Below are 18,673 nucleotides of genomic sequence, written 5' to 3'. Positions count from 1 at the left end.
TGCCCGCCTGCTTATTGTGGGTCAAGCTCAACTGAGAGGCCTGTGAAGGCTGTGGGCTAGGACACCCCTTGTAGCATCTAGATTTCTTATCGGGAGGCTCCTGGTGAGGGCGACTCCCCTGGCCCTGAGGCTGCTATGGTTTGTACGTTGCGGGCAAGGATGGGAACGCACAGGCCTAGCGTTTTAAGGGTTGTGCAGGAGTCCTTTAGGCCATGGAGCTTATTGTCAGTCTGTTCCGCAAACAGGTCTTGCCCATCAAAGGGAAGGTCTCACAATGACCACTGAGCCTCTGTAGACAAGCCAGAGAGGAGCAGCCAGGATGTCCGGTGCTTGGAGACGGCCGAGGCAGTGTCCGCTGCATCAGACGCTGCTTGGAGAGTCGCCCTGGCCACAGTTGTGCCCTCCTCCGTAACTGTCCGGAATGCCTTCCTAGAAGCTCCAGGAACAGAGCCCTTGAACTTGGCCATGGCTTGCCACATCTTAAAAATCACAGCATCCCAGGAGGGCTTTATGGTTGGCCACCCTCAACTTGAGACTAGAGAACGAATAAACCTTATGCCCAAACAAGTCTAGTCTCTTGGAATCTTTGTTCTTAGGGGTAGCCCCAGGTTGACCTTGTCGCTCCCAGTGGTTAACTATTTTTATCACTAGGGAGTTGGGAGCAGGGTGGGTGTACAGGTACTCGTGGCCTTTGGACGGCACAAAGTACTTGCACTCTGCCCTCTTGGAAATGGGTGGCAGGGAGGAGGAAGTTTGCCACAGGGCATATGTGATCTTAGAGACCCCCCCATGAAGGGGAAGAGCCACCATGGGCAGGGCTGTGAAGCAGAGGACATCGAACAGAGTCTGAGGACCCCTCTAGCGCCTCCGCCTGAAGACCCAGGTTGGCAGTGACCCTATTCAGTAGTCCCTGGTGCTCTTTAGCATCATCCGGAGGAACCCAGGGAGGGTCTGGAAACGACTATGAAGATGCCAGTGCAGTAGGGTCCTCCACACCCATTGGCGGCCCAGTGGGGTCACGAGCTGTCAGCCTCCACCTTAACCCCGCTTTGCCTCCAGCATTTATAATGGTGTTAAATATATAAAAAAGTGTTTTTAATTTGTAAGGGGGTTCACACTCAAAGGCTTGCTATGTGAAAGGGGTCACCAGTACAAAAGTTTGAGAATCACCCTTCTAGAGAATCGGTGAGGGTCCAAGGAATGGTAAATGTCGATCCCTCAACGGGTAACTGGAGCAGTATCGCAGTCTCAAATACCAGGTGCCAGGACCAGTACTCCTGCAGGGGACCGCGTGCCTCCAAAGGTCTGCACCCGGTAGCCGCCAAGCTGCGCATCAAGCCTCTCTGCCTGTGCCCAAGATCCGGGAACCAAATGGGGCTGCACTGCACCTGCCTTTCGTGATCACCCAGGACCGAGTCGGAGTGTTGCTCCAGTGCCGAGGTGAGGGCAGACTCCATAAGGAGAGCTCTTAAATGAATATCATGCTCCTTCTTAGTCCTTGGCTTGATTGACTTGCAAATTTTGCACTTTTCACTTATGTGCCCTACGCCCAAGCAACACAGACTACTGTTATGTGGATCACTAAGGGGTATGGGCCTCTTGCAGTGATCACAGGGCTTAAAGCCTGGGAACGGGGACATGTCCCATCCTGAGGCAAAGTCCTGTTCGGGACCTACGAAGTCTCTAACTATAGCTAAGATTTATAAACACTAACAGAAAACCATACACACTATAATACAAGAAATAATTAGTTCATACAAACGAGCAACAACAGTTCCAGCACCATCACTTGTGGCAAGAAGGAACTGAGGGTAGGGGGAACTGGCAGCACCCTATATATTGCAGCATGTGCATGCCACTCCAATGGGTGCCAGAGCCAGTCCCCTACGGATACTGTTGAGGGAAAAACTTCTAGCACCAGTCCAGGTGGCGGGCACACACACCTAAGTGGAAAGGACATGAGCAAGGACTCAAAGAAGTAAAAATGAAAGGTTCAAGATTGTCTGCACCATCTTATTAAAAAAGACACCTTGCTAATAAGAAAATAAGAGACATAAGGGAATCAGGATGAATCTACTGTAGATACCTGGTTTTTAGAGATTAAATACAAGGTTACCAAAGCAACAAAAAACACTACTGGAACTAAAATTTGCTCTCTCCTGCCAGGCAAAAAAGACAGTCCAAATTGTGGTCTTTAAATTCTTTTTCACTGCTGGCACATTATTTACTTTTAAATGCCAGACTATAGGTGTCACACACAAGTTGACTTACATTGGCCCAAAAACAAGTTGAAGTGCAAGATAAACAAAATGAGGCCAAAGAAAGATGATTTTATGTAATCATATATACGTTTCCAGATCCACATAAATTTACAAGCCAAAGTTTCTCTAAAAGACAGATTATTTTATACGGTTGCCAAAATGGCAGTGCTTTATCCAGATAAATTGTGTATATCCTATGTGGAGTTAAATGCTTGGTTTTTACATCAAAACAGTATTGTTGTATATATGAGATCATAGGTATGATTTTCAAAAGGGCTCAAAGATGGCCTAATTCTGTTCTCATTGAAGTTAATAGTAAAACTACCATTGTTTATTTTAACATGAGCAGATTTAGGCTAGCAGCAAGCACTATGGGAAAACAAATCTCATCCCAAATACACCTATACCTCGATATAACGCTGTCCTCGGGAGCCAAAAAAAAGTCTAACCGCGTTATAGGTGAAACCACGTTATATTGAACTTGCTTTGATCCACCGGAGCCTGCAGCCCCGCCCAGAGCACTGCTTTATCGCATTATATCCGAATTCATGTTATATCAAGGTAGAGGTGTATCTGACAATCCAGTAAATAAAGAGATTCAGGACAGTCTTTTTTGTTATAAGTTGCTTTAGTTCCTTATTGGTAACTTTTATTTGAAAGCTACTTCAAATTATTGGTTTGCAATATTATTTAAAGTTTCAAGAGAAAAAAACAACTTGCATTTAATATTACTGAAATACATTTACTATACACAAACAATAAAAGAAGCCACCACTTCATTAATCGCTACCCTACAATCTTCTCTCAAATTCACAAAAGATACAGACTTAACTCTGAACGTATAGAATAAGTGGTTTTGTAATGATTTACAGTCTAATAAGATGCACGGGACTGTTTAGGCGAGAGAGTAAACAAAGTCTGATGGTGCTGAACTAAGTTTATTTAAGTAACGAAAGTGTAAAATGCTAGTGTTGAGACAAACTCAAAACATTCATTGTGTATCCTTCTTTCAAGAGAAATAGCATACAGAACTACATTTAAATAGTTAAGTTTGGAGAAGATATTACTGTATTCAGGCTGTAGGAGAAGAAACAAATGTCTGTTGTAAAGAAATGTGCCAGTGTTTGTGGCTGCAGATTTAAAAGAGTGCAAATTGCAAAATAAGTAGGGCCCTAATAAATTCAAGTCCCATTTTGGTCAATTTCACCATCATAGGATTTTAAAAATCGTAAATTTCACGATTTCAGATACTTAAATCTGAAATGTCAGTGTAACCGTGGAGGTCCCAACCCAAAAGGGGGCCATGGAGAGGTTGCAATATTGCCACCCTTACTTCTGCGCCGTTACTGGCTGTAGCACTGCCTTCAGAGCTAGGCGGCTGGAGAGCAGCGGCTGCTGACTGGGCACCCAGCTCTAAAGGCAGCACCGCTGTCAGCAGCAGCACAGAAGTGAGGGTGGCATGGTATGGATGGGGGCTCCACTTTTGGTGGGGGCAGAGCCAGCTTTATGGGTGGGCAATGTGGGCAACCCAGGGTGTTGTGATTGGGAAGGGGGGCTCTTTGGTCAACCCCAAACACAGCCAGCCCAAGGTCCATTTAACCCTCGAGTGCCAGGGCACTGGGCCTGGAGACAAGTCGTAGGAGCCCCTACCATACAACAGAGGCTCCTACGACTTGTCCTGGCCAGGCTGGTGAGGGACAGGACTTCCTCTTCCCCTGCAGGGGCCATTCCCGGGACTGGGTCAGACCCACCTCCAGGAACCTCCCCCTACCGCAGGAAGCTCTGCGGCTGCTAGCTGGGAGCCCAATTATAAAGGTAGCACTACTGCCAGCAGCAATGCCGAAACAAGGGTGTCATGGCAGGGTATTGCCATCTTTACTTCTACATTGCTGCTGGCTGCTTTCAGAGCTGGGAGGCCAGCCAGCATCTGCCATTCTGCAGCCACCCAGCTCTGAAGGCACTGCAGAAGTAAAGGTAGCAATACCTACTCCTGGGGGAATTCTCTGCCAAAAAATTAAAAATTCTGCACACATTTTAAAATTCTGCAAATTTTATTTATCAAAACTGTATAATCACTCCAGTTTCAATTATTTGGGTAATTTTTTTCAAAATACTCGTCAACAATACACACAACAACAAAATATTCCCCCCAGGGGTAGAGAGTGAAAGAAACCCCTACAACAATCCAGTTCCAGTTGGGGGGTGCTAGATGGGGCCCCCAGACACCTGAACTCCTCTCCCCCAGATCCCAGCTGTGGGGACACTTGCACCCTCCTCCCCCCAGAGCCCAGCCACAGGGCAGCTGTCAGCCCAGACACCTGCACCCCCAGAGCCTTTACTCTCTCCAGCTTCTTTACTATCCTGCCAGGTAATATGGTGTGATGCGGCCCTGCCCTTTCTCACCCTTTGCCAGAGCTGGGTTTTCCAGGCCCTCTCCCATCCCCTTGAGAATGAGGTTGAAGCCCAGCAGCCAGAGCATTCAGAGCCTCTATACCCGCCAAGCTGGGCACTCCGCTCGCTGTGAGCTGGGCTCTACAGAGTCCAATGGCCTGTAGTAGTGGCTAGCAGCTCTGCAGCCCCAATTCTGCAGGGGAAACAGTCTAATTCCCATATCCTTTGAGTATTCTATAGAGTCAAGCAAGCTTGTAAAAATGAATCAGAGTGCTGTTCAAACTGTGACTTTCATGTAATTTTTACTATATATGCCTAAAGGTTTACCAAATGACAATATTCAGTAATATTTAAGACGTGGGAAAGAGTACTAACTGGCTACTTTAAAAGTGTCAATACTGCTTCTATAAAAAGAACAGAAATTGAATTAAACAGAAGTTTTTCTGCTTAAACTGCAAAAAGACCAAGAAAAAATTATTATCCCTTTGATTTTTTCACCCATGTCACCACCTTCACTTTAGAACACAGACCCCAGGAGGATTTCAAACCCCCTACTTTCTCCTCCTCCTCAAAAACACCATTCTTCCGTAAGGCCCATCAGTGTTAACACACCACTATGTCTTGTTGTAGGATTCAAGAAAACAACATTTAAAAAACAAACTGAGTCATTATGCCTTGCAACCACTATGTCTGGTGTTTCTACAATAAACTATTTTGTATCTTTGTCTTCTTAGATTGCAAGCATTTAAACTTTACTCTGTATCCTGCATAGCACCACTTATGCCATCAGTGATCCTATTAGAAGGAATCTATAACAAAGATCTCTATACTAATCTATCTTCCACTATTAGAAAAACTATTTGAAAAGTATTAGAAATATGTACCTATCAATTACTGATAGCAACAGGTTTACAAGTTTTAAGAAATTAATATTTGGCCAATAACTTCATTATCCCTTTTAGTTCTGCTGCTGATTTGGTACTAAAATTGAGCTGTAACAAACTGGAACTGTGCAAAATATACAGAAATGCAGATACACACCACATTTATTATTTTACATTGATTATGACCTGGCTACATCAGCAACCTCAAAACTAGAATTTCTAAGCGATAAAGAAAGGTGTTTATACAGTTTAAGGTCCAAAAACAAATAAAAAGGGGTCATCTTAAAATTAAGATTTTTGGCTTTTAAGTATGTATACGCCAAGTCTGATGCTGAACATATTAGAGTCCAGAGACAGGCACTAAAACTGATTAAAGAAACAGAAAAACATGCATATAAAAGCTTCCAACTGTTTATAGGAGACAAATGAAAGAATATGATAGAGGCATATAAAATAGGAGAAAGAGGTTAACTAAGAGCAGACTTTTCTCCTCATATAAAAAAAAAAGACAACATTTAATGAAATTCAAAAGCAAATTTACAACCACAAAAATGTAAATAGTGGGCCAGTTACAAAAAAATAACTTGTGCACCTCACTAATACATCATCAAGGCCCTGAGCTCAGTAAAATTTTAAAAAAGGATTTGAATATTTTTAGAGACAATTGAGCATATACATTTACTTTAAAATAGGATAAAAAATAAGAGATGTAAACCCATCATGGCATAAATCAGCTCTAACTGATAAAGATCCTCAACAGGCAGCTTAAATCATAATTGTTCACTCTGAGGAGACAGGATACTGGACTGCATAGTCTGATCAGAAATGGCAATTCCTATGTTCCTAATTGTTCTATCACAGATGTCACATGGAAGGAGTTAGATTCTAATTACTTGTCACATTCTAAGAGGTCTTAATTCTAAACTAAAAATCACACACACTGAAGCAGTCTTTAGAAGAAAGTGATTAAAGAAAAAAGTAAACACTGAACTGACAATCTTTTCCAATAATTTAGGACAGTTTTTGTTAGTTGGAAAAAAATAAGATTTAGAGTTACCTTGGAGGTTTATGATACTGGCATAGGAAGTCGAACCTATCATCTGGCACAGGTACCCGACTCTCATTTGGATCAATAGTGCAGAAAGGGAAGTTTTCTGCTGCTGCTTGACTTTTTGTTAACACATTGAAGAATGTGGATTTCCTAAGAACAAAATGAAGACCCTCTTAATCCAGTTTCATTTAGAGCAAGATAAAGAGCAAGATAAAAATTTCTCTCATTCTATTCTGAGATCCAAAATACAAAGACCCAATCCCACAAAATAATTATTATAAACAAAGATCACACCACCGTGAACTAGTACAGACCACAAGAGGAGTTAAAAATTCATTAAACGTCATCATCAGCTGTCCCTCTTCTAGTACAAGACACTTTCAAAGGTACAAAGGGGAAAATGGAAACCCAACCCTCATTCGTGTCTTTAAAAATTTCTCACTAAATATTATCAAAACAAAAGAGGTACAGTAAATCAAAAGCAGAACACAAAAATGTTTTGTTCTCCTCGTGGCAAAAACTACATTTTTTCCTACAACGCAAAATAATATAAGATGGCCAGGCATGAAACAACTATTTTCTTATCCAACTGAAGTAGTTCCACACTGACAAATGAGCTTGAAACTCTTTCCCCGTTTCTACAAAGTCTTGTTCTTTAAATACCTTGGGCATTATTTAGATCCTAGCATCTTTAATACTTGTGCTGAGCAGAACATTTAGACTTAAATAGGCAAGAGAAAAGAGATGAGAGGAAAATCTAAAGAGAAGTCTGAAAAGGACATATTAAACAATTTTGAAAAATTCAGTATGGATACTGTATTCCTCTAGTTAAAAGAGACAGAAGTATCTTAAACTTTCCTGACCATGGGAGCTAGCCACCAACAGTAGAGGATTTTCACTCAGACCATGTTACAGACTGCTTATATATCGCTCAGTCTGCCATTTGTTTTTAACTTTACCTGACTCCTCAGTCCTCTCTGAATGCTTAATACATAAGTCTATTATAGAGAACAAAAAGGTTCCCATTACCTTCAATATTCTTTGGATCAGACCCTGAGTTATAAGTCTACTGTTCTATTTTTTCCTGTGTTGCTATTATTGCCCTTTTAATTTCAGACAGATTCTTGGTGGCTAATAGAAAACTATGAAAAATCCCATTATTAAAACCAGAATTTAGAAAGCTGAATGAGTTAAAGAGACACTATAACCATCAGATAACTTTGTTGTTACATGCATCGTACCTAAAATCATTTGTCTCAGAGATGCCATCCACTTAAAAATTACATTTTCATCTGAGAATTATGAACCTACTAGTGTTATAAAACTCCAGTTTGTTTACTTGGTGTATCTAACACCACTTGTTTCTGGTACACAACTTTCACCAGGCTCTGCAAAAGGGTGTGAACAAGCAGGTGTGAGCAGAGAAAGCAAGCAATGGAAAGCGCAAGCAGGGTATAGAAATATAGGCCCACATTAGAAGATGTGGGTAAACAGTGGCTTTAAATTGAGTTGGATATTAGCATAAACAATAAAGACCAAAGTACATAACCAAAAAGAGTGAGATCATGAGAAAAAGTTGTTGTGTTGAAGTGACCCTTCGAAATACCAGTGTTCATATTTAATGTTTGTGCTGAAGTAATAGAAATAACACACTTAATTGGATACTGGGTGCAATAAGTAATTGGTTCTAAGTTTGTTTTATATATTATTTAAAAAATGGCTTCATCTGGCATTAGCTAAGTTGCTGGTTAAAGAGTATTAAAAAAAAAGTTAACTCTTCAAGGGATGGTAACATCTGCCTGACCAAGCTGGAGATGACCAATACGGCTAAGCATCCCTAGGTTTAACCTGTTTGTAAATATCTTGATCAAATGCTTATAAATGTTTTGTTGCTATTTGAATATAGTAAACTGTTTATTATTTAGGCTTATTAGGCATGTTTAGATCAATTCTATAAATACCATCTAGGCTTTAGATTGAATAAAGGCATTTATGGTTAAATTAGTATCGTGGTAGTATCCTGTATAAATAACTCAAACAGTATTTTTGCTGCTGCTGCCCCCCTCCGAAAGTTTTAAAAGGAACTTCTGGGCTAACAGGAAAGCAGCATATCCTTTTGCTTAAAAAGAGTACCATTTAAGTTGTGTAAGTTATCAGAATGTACTGTCAATTCCAAAAAAAATTAACAGTGTCTGTTGTAGTTTATTTTCATATTTGTATAAAGTATTTAAAAAACCAGTGAAAAAGAAAACACTGCAATCATTTAACAACTAAAAGTTTTATTCCTGTTTGTACTGTACAAATTTAATATGTGAGGATCAAAGTTTTTGTTTTTGTTTTTTTAAAGTAAAGTACAACTACAAATCTTGTCACCTATTGAGATCTGGGTGCGTATCCAGAGGTCCCACCTCTAGTCTAAGGGAGGGAACAACTGAACCTGGGGCTCAAATAATTCCAGGGGACAACTAATACTGGTCAGAGGGCAATCGTCAGTAATGAGACACACTGTCTATCTTTGGAAACAGCAGCATGTAGGATCCTTCATTGGACCCAGGCATTATGGCTTGCTGCACACTGACCCTGGCCTGTTAAAAAACGGTTCAGAAGGTCCATGAGCAGCATGGCAAATCAAAGCTGAGTAAATGCATGGTCAGGTCAGTTATAAGACACTGCAGACCATTATTCACACCACATTGACGTCACAGAGAAATCTGGGCAGGGGAAGTTGCCCATAATGGGTGTCTCAACAAGAAGCACATTGTTGGGTGGTCAAAGCAGTCTGTGTATAATGGTAAGCTCAGGTCTGCCCTGATGTTCTCAACCATTCTGTCTGTAGCATCCTCATGATGGATGTGCAGAAGAGTGATGTTTAACATGGGGAGCCACAGCACTCATGCGAGTCAAATCGTGCCGGTTATGATGCGCATGGTGGAATACAGATGAATATTCACCAACTTGATGTGAGACAAATGAAGTCAGATTGGAGCACAACATTCCACTGCAGAGTAACAGAGGCCTAAACCGAATGATCAGCAAATTTGAATATTTGTGCCCCATGCACCAGCCCATTTACTTGTTATGCAACCTCACCTTAGCGTCAGTTTTCCAAATGCAGCATAATCACCAATGACTATTAATAAGCTACCAAAAACTTCATGCATTTCCCAGTTATTCTGACATCTTCAACTAAAGAGAAGTCTTACACTTAACCTCTGATGGGGGGGTTGAGAACTACAGATGAAAAGAGCTATTATCACACTTCCTATCAAGTTTTTCCTCACACAATGTAGCACTAAACTTTTATGTAAACTCATTTCATTCACAGATCTCAGCAAACTTTACCAAGGAAGGAAAATATAAAGTTATTCTTAGTGCTTATGACTATGGGGCATTCTTAACCCATCCCTGTCTACAGTCTTCCCTCTTAAACTTACCCATTATTATTAGTAGTACACACAGCCCACAGAAGCATGAAAGTTAGGAATGGTAATAACAGATTACTAGCATTATTTCCCTGGCAAAAAAGGATTCTTTCTTTCAGTATATTCTCTCTCCACTATAATTTGTTTCATCCCTTTATGTAAGGTTATTGAGAACATGAAAATACTATATACTGTTCTACAACTTAAAGGCAATTCAAACTAAACAAACAAACAAAAAACCACACACACACCCCACACAGAAAAAAAAGTTAGATTTTATCCTTCATTTTATACATTTCCACAAAAAATATAACCAGTTTTCAAATGAGAGCTACTTTCAAAAGTGTCCTGATTTAAGCCAACACCCTCAAACATCTTTTTTTAAATTAGCAAAAGGCACTACCTCTTTCACAAATGAATTGGAGTCAATTTCTCAAACACTTTATTCATTTATCTGCTTTTTATTTCCAGAGGATAAGCTTCATTGTGCAAATTAGCATATATGATTATATTGCATTTTAGCCCTCTTATTGTTGTTTCTTCCCGTTCAAACAAATATAATAAAATTGACAAGCTAGATCATGACTGTGTAGCATTCAGGGGCCATCTGATGCAAACAAATTCAACAACCAATGGAGCCTAATCAGATCATTTCATCTAATAAATATATAAATAAAATAAAGCGTAGAGTTTTGTTCCATCCTGTATGTATTCAACACTTAACTGATAAGATGCATACTAAACACAACGATCTACAGTCTGGAAGATGGATAAGCAAAGCTTCTTCTCTCAGTTACCTACCCAACATTTGGCAGCCCAACAATGCCAATTTTCAGAGACGTCCCAAATCTTCCAATGATTGGATGTGGCTTAACCCCATCATCACCTCCCTTTTTGGGGGGCATCTGAAATGACAACATAGAAAACGCGTAATGTTTGGAGCCCAGTTCCCCACCCCCCGGTTCCTTTTTGGTCCCTCAAAGCCTACAAGAGGCAGCCTGCGGACGCCACACGCACGCTTCCCTTCCCAGAGAGATTACAGGTACCTTTCTGGGAGCCATAACAGCAGGGCACCGCAGGCAGAAGCAGCAGCCGGCGGCCGGGCACAGAGCAGCGCATGGTCCCCTCACGCAGCACAGAGACCTCGCGTGGCTCAGTAGGTGGATTTGGCTGATAGCGTCTGCAAATCCCCTGCAAAGGCTGAGCTAAAAATAACCGGCTCGGAGCCCAAGAGGGGAGCGAAATGTAACACACACACGCCGGCCTGCCCGAGGCAGCTACCGCCTCCTGCTCCGCTTCCAAGCCTGACGCGTGCGGCTGTGAGGGGCACGGCGCAGCGGCGGGCACAGCCGGGCGGGCACTCGGCCAGCTGGGCACCGACTCGTGCGCCTAGGCACGGCGCGGCCGAAGCGCCCCACCCGAGAGCCGGGCCGCGCCCTTGCCTCTGCCCGGGCAGGCTGCCGCCAGCCGGACAGGCCCGGCCTGCCTGCGGAGACGCGCTGCTGCCCCTTGCCCGGCCCGTGGGAGGCGGCTGAACCCCTGCCCGCTCCGGGGCAGCTGACAGAGGGGTGCAGAGCTGCCCGAGGCCTGCTCCGCGGCCCCCCGTTCCCGACGGGCCGGAAAGGGACCGGCGCGGCGCTGACAGCACCCAGCTCCCCCGCGGCAGATGCCCCCCGGGCGGGGGTTGAGCGGGCGGGTTCACCTTGCGGAGACGAGGGGGGTTATGGTTACACTGTCCCCGCCGGCCTCAACCACGAAGCGCGAACACCACAGCCACGCACGCTCGCACCCCGGCAGCAGGCGGAACAGGCGGGGCCCACGCTGCCTCCCATTGGGCGGGGACGCCCAGGGAGGAAAGGTCACGCAGAAGGAGGGGGAGCCTCGTGCTCGCACGGGCGGTGAGGGAGGGAGGGTCTAGCGGCGGTTGAGGAGGAGGGGGTCACGCGCTGGCTCGCCCTCCCCCGGGCTGTGTGTGGTGCGCGCACGGTGCGGCTCTCAGCCCCGCTTCCCGCCCTGGAGCCCGCTGGGCCTGTCACAAATCCAGCGGGAGCGGCTCTGCCCCGCCCACCTGCTCCTGTGCGTGGCCAGAGACAGGCGCGGCCCCTGCCCCTCAGCCCTCCAGCCGAGCGATCCCGGCTGAAAGCAGCTACCTCCGTATGGTGGCGGCGGCTGGCCCCAGGGAGCGATCACCGAGCAAAGGGGAAATTTCTCCAAATGCACAATGGCGCAGAGATCAGGCTCCTCGGGCTCTTTGTGTTCAAAATTAGTGCTTGGTAACCTGGCTGTCACCCCTCACCTGCAGCTGCAGCAACAAACTCTTGCTGCTGCTTTCGTGCCAGGGTGGCCCCGCGGCTCTGCAGTGCAGGGGGTGCAGAAGGGGGCGGGAGGGGTGTTGCCAGATAAGACTGTAGAAACCAGGTCCTGGCTCTTCTGCAGATCCCATGGCATTGTTCTTAAACAAATAGCCTTGAATCCTTGTATAATATCCCTTTCCTTCCCCAGCCCACCCCTGTCACCCAACGTTGGCAGAGTGCTGCTTGCCACACTTCTGTGCTATGCAGTTGAATGGTATTGTTCCTATGTAATTGGTAAAACGATTTAGGATCCCTTGGGGATGAAATACACTATAAATATGCTATAAAACACTGCACTATGGGTACTATGTAAATAAATATTATTAAATATTTTTACTCTTAATTCCTCATTTCTACCCGGCATGGCTGTGGTTCAATGCACACTTTCACTGGACTTGACTTCCTGTTCAGATGCCCTGGTAGAGTTGTTTTATAGTCTTTTTTCAACTCAGAACTCCTTTGCTCAGCTTCTGTTTAAGCATTTCTTACAGACAATCACCCAAACTACAGAGAGAAGGCTGTATGGTGATAATGCTGCTCAGAATCCATTTTATAATGCTTGCTGAGTTTCACTTATTAGGAGAAAAACACACTTTTACATTATGTGTTTATCACAGGGCATGCACTTTATCATAGCTCGTTTGTGATGAAGGATTTTGCTCTGTGTTTTAATTAAATTTAAAATCTCACTTTTTAAAAATTTCTCTACAGATCCCAACTGCTCAAGCACTCTCCACAGAAAATTCCTACTGAAGCCAATTTCTGCTCTCAGATTGTCCCAGCTTCTTGTGATCAGCCTAAACCTTAAGGTTATGTTTACACTACTGTGTAAGAATAGAGTTAGTGGCACTCAAGTCCATGGATCCCTCACCCAGGGCTTGAATGTACATACTGTGCATGAACCCTCAGTTTAGAATTTCAAGACTCAGGCCCAATACTCCAATGTCTACACTGTAGTATGTAGATCTGAGTCAAACCAGCATATCCCAGGCTTCCTAGTGTTCTCCCCAGCTGTGACGGCTCTGGTTTGTGATGAAGTGTGAGAAAACTGACTGCCACCCTATGCATTACAGGAAATTGTCACAGCTCACCAACACTTCTTTTTGTTGAGACGTCTTTTAGATCTGCATGCTCCCAGCAACAAGAGCCAGCCACATGAAGGAGTCACCATTTCAAGAGCTTCTCTTGCTTGCATGCTTTCACTTCTGTTTCTTCTAACAGATAGAGCATCCATAAAAAGCTGGTGGACATTCTGACAGTGTTTTCTGAGCTACCAAAGGTGCCTGGTGGAAAAGGGGGACAACACGGACATGAAAAAATTGAACTGGCTGACGCTGCTTGTGACTCTTGGTGTAGCCACTGATGTCCTGGACCAGCATTTCTGGAGCAGGGCCACAAGCACAGACTAGGGGGATTCCATCACCAGGGATGACCAGCAATGAGTCCAGCACTTTCACATGAAGAAAGCTACATTTCTGGAGCTGCTGAGCAGCTTGCCCCAAACCTTCAGTGTCAGGACAGACAAATGAGGGCAGAGGTTCTGGTCCAGGAACAGATTTCTATAACCATGTGGAAACTGGCTATCCCAAACTGTTGCTAACCATTCAACGTTGGAAAGTCAACCATGGGTAAAGTGGTTGCAGAGGTTTTTGAGGCAATCAGGCATGTGAGTTATCCAAAGGTAGTGGGCATAAACAAGATCCCTGAAGTAATTGCTAGTTTTAAGAGAATGGGATTTCCGAAATGCATAGGGGCCATATATGAAAATTATGTGGCCATAGTTCACCCTCCCCAAAAAGCAGGAGCACGTAAATCACAATGGGTACCACTCTATTATTATGCAGGCCCTTGTATGTGCCAACATGGGCTGCACTGGAAAGGCTACATTAATGGACAGGCTGGGACACTTTTCCCCCTGGATGTTATTGTCATAAATGGAGTAACCATCCCCATTGTTATCCTGGGGGACTCCATATACCCCCTTTTGCCTTGGCTTATGAAACTATATCCTGATCTCAGACAGCCTGGTAAAAAAAGGCTTAATTACATCTCAGCATGTTCAGAATGGTGATTGAATGTGCATTTGGCAGACTTTAATCTGGCTGGCGCTATTTACAGAAACATTTGGATTCCAGTGTCATCAAAGCTGTTCGAATTATTGTGGCTTGCTGTGCTCTACACAATCTTTGTGAAGCCAAAGGTGAGCCATTTGCTCCTGAATGAAACTGTGACAGTAAGGGATTGCTGAATCAATACACTCAACTATAAAGCGCATCTATCACAGCTGGGGCAGGACAGAGCCATCACGTCCATAGAATGGACTGGGGCAACCACCCCGGGCCCCGCACTTTGGGGGCCCTTCACTTCGGGAGGCAGAGTCCAGGGCAGCCTGGGAGGTTAGCAGGGGGCCTGGCGCCGGCAGCAGTGAGCGACTTGGCCCCAGCCCGCCCCACCGGCTCCTGGCGTCGATCAGGGAAGGAAACCGAAGAGAGGTGGGGTTTGGGTGAAGGGGTGGGGTGGGGGTGGGGGTGGAGCAGGGGTGGGAAGAGGCAGGGCGGGGATTAAGGGAAGAGGTGGAGTGGGGGTGGGGCCGGGGGGTTGTCCCAGGCCCTGCACCCCTCTAGGGATAGCCATGGGGCACAATGTACCTGGGCAACACCAAGCAGGGATGCTCTGTTCTCTCACATTACAGACTTGCATGGGCCCGTGAAAAAAGGGATAATAGTACATTTATGAATGTTTGTGCAATGTTTACAGTAAACGAGGTACTATCATTCCCCCTCCCCCCCATTTCATTATGTATTGTGAATGGGAGAGTTGATTGCCATGCATTGGTCCTATTGATGACAGGACTGTTTATGAACTGGGGCTGAGGGCAATTGATTGCCATTCATAAATAGAGTGCATGGCATGACTTCTTATGAAATGGAGAGGGGGTATGTGGCAACAACTGAGGATTTATAGTATGGCTTGATGTAGAGAAATGCATTAAGAAATACTGTTTGTATACAACTTTCCAGTTGTCCCTTATCATGTGTTTACCTTTTATAATGTGTATAGAAAATAGTATGATGTGATGCAGTGACAGCAATAACATTTCTTAACAAAATAAAAACATTTATTTTTGAACATGTATTAGAAAACCACAATATTAAATCATTGCCAGGCAGACCAGCTGCAATTACAACACTACTAAGAAACCAACACCAAAACCTTTAAACAAAAACACAGTGCATGAACAGTGCAAACAGTGAAACCATTTCCAAAAAATGAATGCCCTACTGTTGCATGTCCCTTGCCACTCCCTCATTCTGTTTTCACTTCCTTTCATGTTTAGCACATACTTGGCATCTCTTAATGGAAGCATTTACAGATGCAAGGGTCTGCACCACAGTGGAAGCATGAAGTGGGGAGGAGACTGCCCGGGGTGGATAACTACATGGTGTAGATTTGCCGTGCCCAGCTGCTAAGTTTCAACTGCACTGTCCACTCAACCATGGAATTGTCCAAACATGGTACTGTGGAAGGGATTCAAAACCTGATGTGGGTACAACAGGAGCCTATATCCTGGCAGCCATAAGCATAAGCAACCTATTGAACAGTTCTTTCTGCTGGAATCTGTCTTCTTCCCTCAGGTGACGTTCCTGCTCTAGTAACTGTGCTGCAAACCTCTCCCCTCACGCTGAAATTCTATCCTCTTACTTTGCAGCCTGTCTTTCCACCTGCCATGAATCCTTCTCCCTCTGATAATGGACCTGTTTATTGGCCCTCTCTAGAATGTCAGCTATCATATCATCACATATCATCAATCCATGACAGTTCTGCATCCCAGGGACCTGCAGCCATGGGCCTGCACTGCCAATGTGGAAGGACCAGCAGAGGTTTAAGGACCTAAATGCAGGTATCTAACAGTGCATTATTGTTTCAGTGCTTCAAAAATAGGTTCAACATATCAGCAGGTAAAAGTGCCTTGTGGAACCTCAAGCCCAAAAAATGATACTGAGAATATACTGAAACTCATTTTTACAGAGAGAAATGTCTCTGTTCCCAAAAGCCCCCTGGACACAATTGAGTTAATCCTGGAAAAAAAAAAAGAGTCCAGAAACAATGGTCAGTTAAAATTTACAATTGCTTTTGATTTAAAAATTGCAGACTGACTTGGCCTGTTGGGGTGGGGTAGAGCCAAAAATGTACTAAGCTGAGGGTCTGCTTCTGCCTCTTGTGTTTCTATTCCTGATTCCATGGTGGAACACACTTCCGGGGCTGGGAGGGCGTATCATGAAGCTTCTCCAAGTAGGGACCCAGAATGTGCTTCAGCTGTTCCAGTGGGAAAGCCTCCTCGGACTGGTTTGAGCACAAGAGTCACTTCAGCAGCAGCATCCAGCTCTTCCTGGCTCTCTTCCAGTCCTATATTGGATTCAGGGGTAAGAAGGTCTCCATCCTAGCTGACCAGGCTGTTGTGAAGCACTGGTGGCTCAGTGCAGTAGCCAGCACTCAAATTAACTCATAAAAGGGGCATGATGACGGTGAGTTTCCAGAGGTTTGGTTCTTAATCTCCTCCCTGCACTGGTCACTAGTCTGGTGAATCCCCAATGCTGAAAGCTTGTTTGCTAGTACAGAGGGTCATCCTGGAACTTTGCTAATATCAACCTCGCATCAGAGATTAACCAAAATCTGTTTGTGCTCCTGTGACCAGCTAGCAGTGTGCTTGGCAAAGGACTTCTTCGTATTGTTGACCATCACAAATGCAGAAGAAGGTTTGCTCTGCTTGCAGCTCAGTGATCAGAACAAAATGGAAGGGTTGAACACCAAACAGCTATACTTGAACTAGGGGGGGTTGCTTCCATTTCCTGGGAATCAATTGACCAGTCTTGACCTAGAAAGGACACAGGACACAATCCATGTGGGATAGTGTGGCACACTCTAAGGACCCAAGTGTGGGGGCCAGGATCTGATCTGCATCCATACTGCAAAACAATGAAATTTGGATGCGAGTCTCTATGGGAGTCGGGCTCGAACCATCCATCCTGTGGAGCCTAGACACATCAGACAGAATTATGGGTAGATTGAAGGGAGAGTTGTGCTTGAGTCTGAAACTGAGCTTGGGCTTTCATTGCAGGGTAGACGTACCCTGTGTGTCTCCAAATGACTCCACTTATGTAAGAAGATATAATGCAGCTCACAGATGCATATTCCTCATCCCACACATAAACACAGAGATGAGGTAGAACATGTAGGCCTTTGCTCATCTGCACTCTATAGCAAACTTCTACAAATATCAAAACCCCAGAGCTGGTTAGAGGCAACTTGACACATAGGAATGGAGGCTAAAGCTCTCAAGGGTGCTAGTGTCACTTTTGAGGAAGCATCAAGAATTGTAAGTAGTCCAACAGGAGCAAAAAGAAAAAAGTTTGTTGAATCATATGGGCTGACAAAAACTTCTGGTGGGTCACATCCAGTTCATCTTTCTTTGTCATGACACAATTGATTAATGATCTTGAAACCATCCTTAGTAATAATCTAATCAAGCACAGAGTATCTCTAATGATGGTGACATGAAAGTGAATTACATGAGCAAGTACATTACAATACAGTATAACGGCAATTACTGAATGCAAAAATATAACAAACTCACCAACTGTAAATCAACAAAGTTGCATCCAGAAAACAACATACAGCAGTTTCAGGATTACATTAAAAACAATGACATACACATGTCTCCGTCACTTAGGGGAAAGAAAAAAAGTTGTATTCCTTAGCTGAACTATTTTTTAAGTTCAGTTTGTTATAGAAAAGCCAATGGTCTGCAACATGACGTATACAAATGCTTTCCCTTGCTTCAAATTTAGACATAAATATCAATGTAGAAAGTTTCTTTTCAGCCACTGAGAAAATATATATATATTTTTTTTCACTTTTTGCTAAAGGTAATTTTACATCCATCTCAGTACCAACATGCAAAGACAGGAGTGATAGGAACTGATTTTGATCTGTTATGCCTGTATCAATGCAGAACAACTGCAAACTGACAGATTAGAATGTGGCCCATAGGAAAAGGACTATCAACTGCTATTTAAACAGACAGCAAAAGCTACTGTTAATCTCAAAAGATTCAATCCAAATAAGACAGTTCCCCCTTCAAGCTTAAGTACATTGGAGCAATTGATCTTATTGACTGCTCTCTGATCAGACAGACTTTGGGTGCTATTTTCTTAACACAGAAGGTTTGGAATGTTGGAGTCCAAAAGGCTCCATGGCAGTTGGTCAGAGGAAGAACGCTCTGAGGAAGGTGCAAGTGACAGCAGCAGGA

General features: G+C 44.0%; 1 protein-coding gene across 2 annotated transcripts in view; it reads right to left on the bottom strand.

Moving 5' to 3' along the window:
- OLA1 (Obg like ATPase 1) overlaps nt 1-11,909 on the bottom strand; it is a 172,719-nt gene extending 160,810 nt beyond the window's left edge. The window contains exons 1-3 of one of the 2 annotated variants that reach the window (XM_039494385.1): nt 11,712-11,909; nt 10,811-10,914; nt 6,594-6,737 (exon numbers count right to left, since the gene is read on the bottom strand). In XM_039494385.1, the coding sequence (XP_039350319.1) occupies nt 6,594-6,737; nt 10,811-10,914 (248 nt within the window). In that variant the 5' untranslated portion in view covers nt 11,712-11,909. Of the gene's footprint in view, nt 1-6,593; nt 6,738-10,810; nt 10,915-11,055; nt 11,684-11,711 lie in introns of those variants that run through there. The other variant, XM_039494384.1, reaches the window with a different exon arrangement.
- Nucleotides 11,910-18,673: the final 6,764 nt, after the last annotated feature.

Source organism: Mauremys reevesii, linkage group 11, assembly GCF_016161935.1.
Source record: "Mauremys reevesii isolate NIE-2019 linkage group 11, ASM1616193v1, whole genome shotgun sequence".
Taxonomy (NCBI): Eukaryota; Metazoa; Chordata; order Testudines; family Geoemydidae; genus Mauremys; species Mauremys reevesii.
This window is presented reverse-complemented; position numbering and strand designations above follow the sequence as displayed.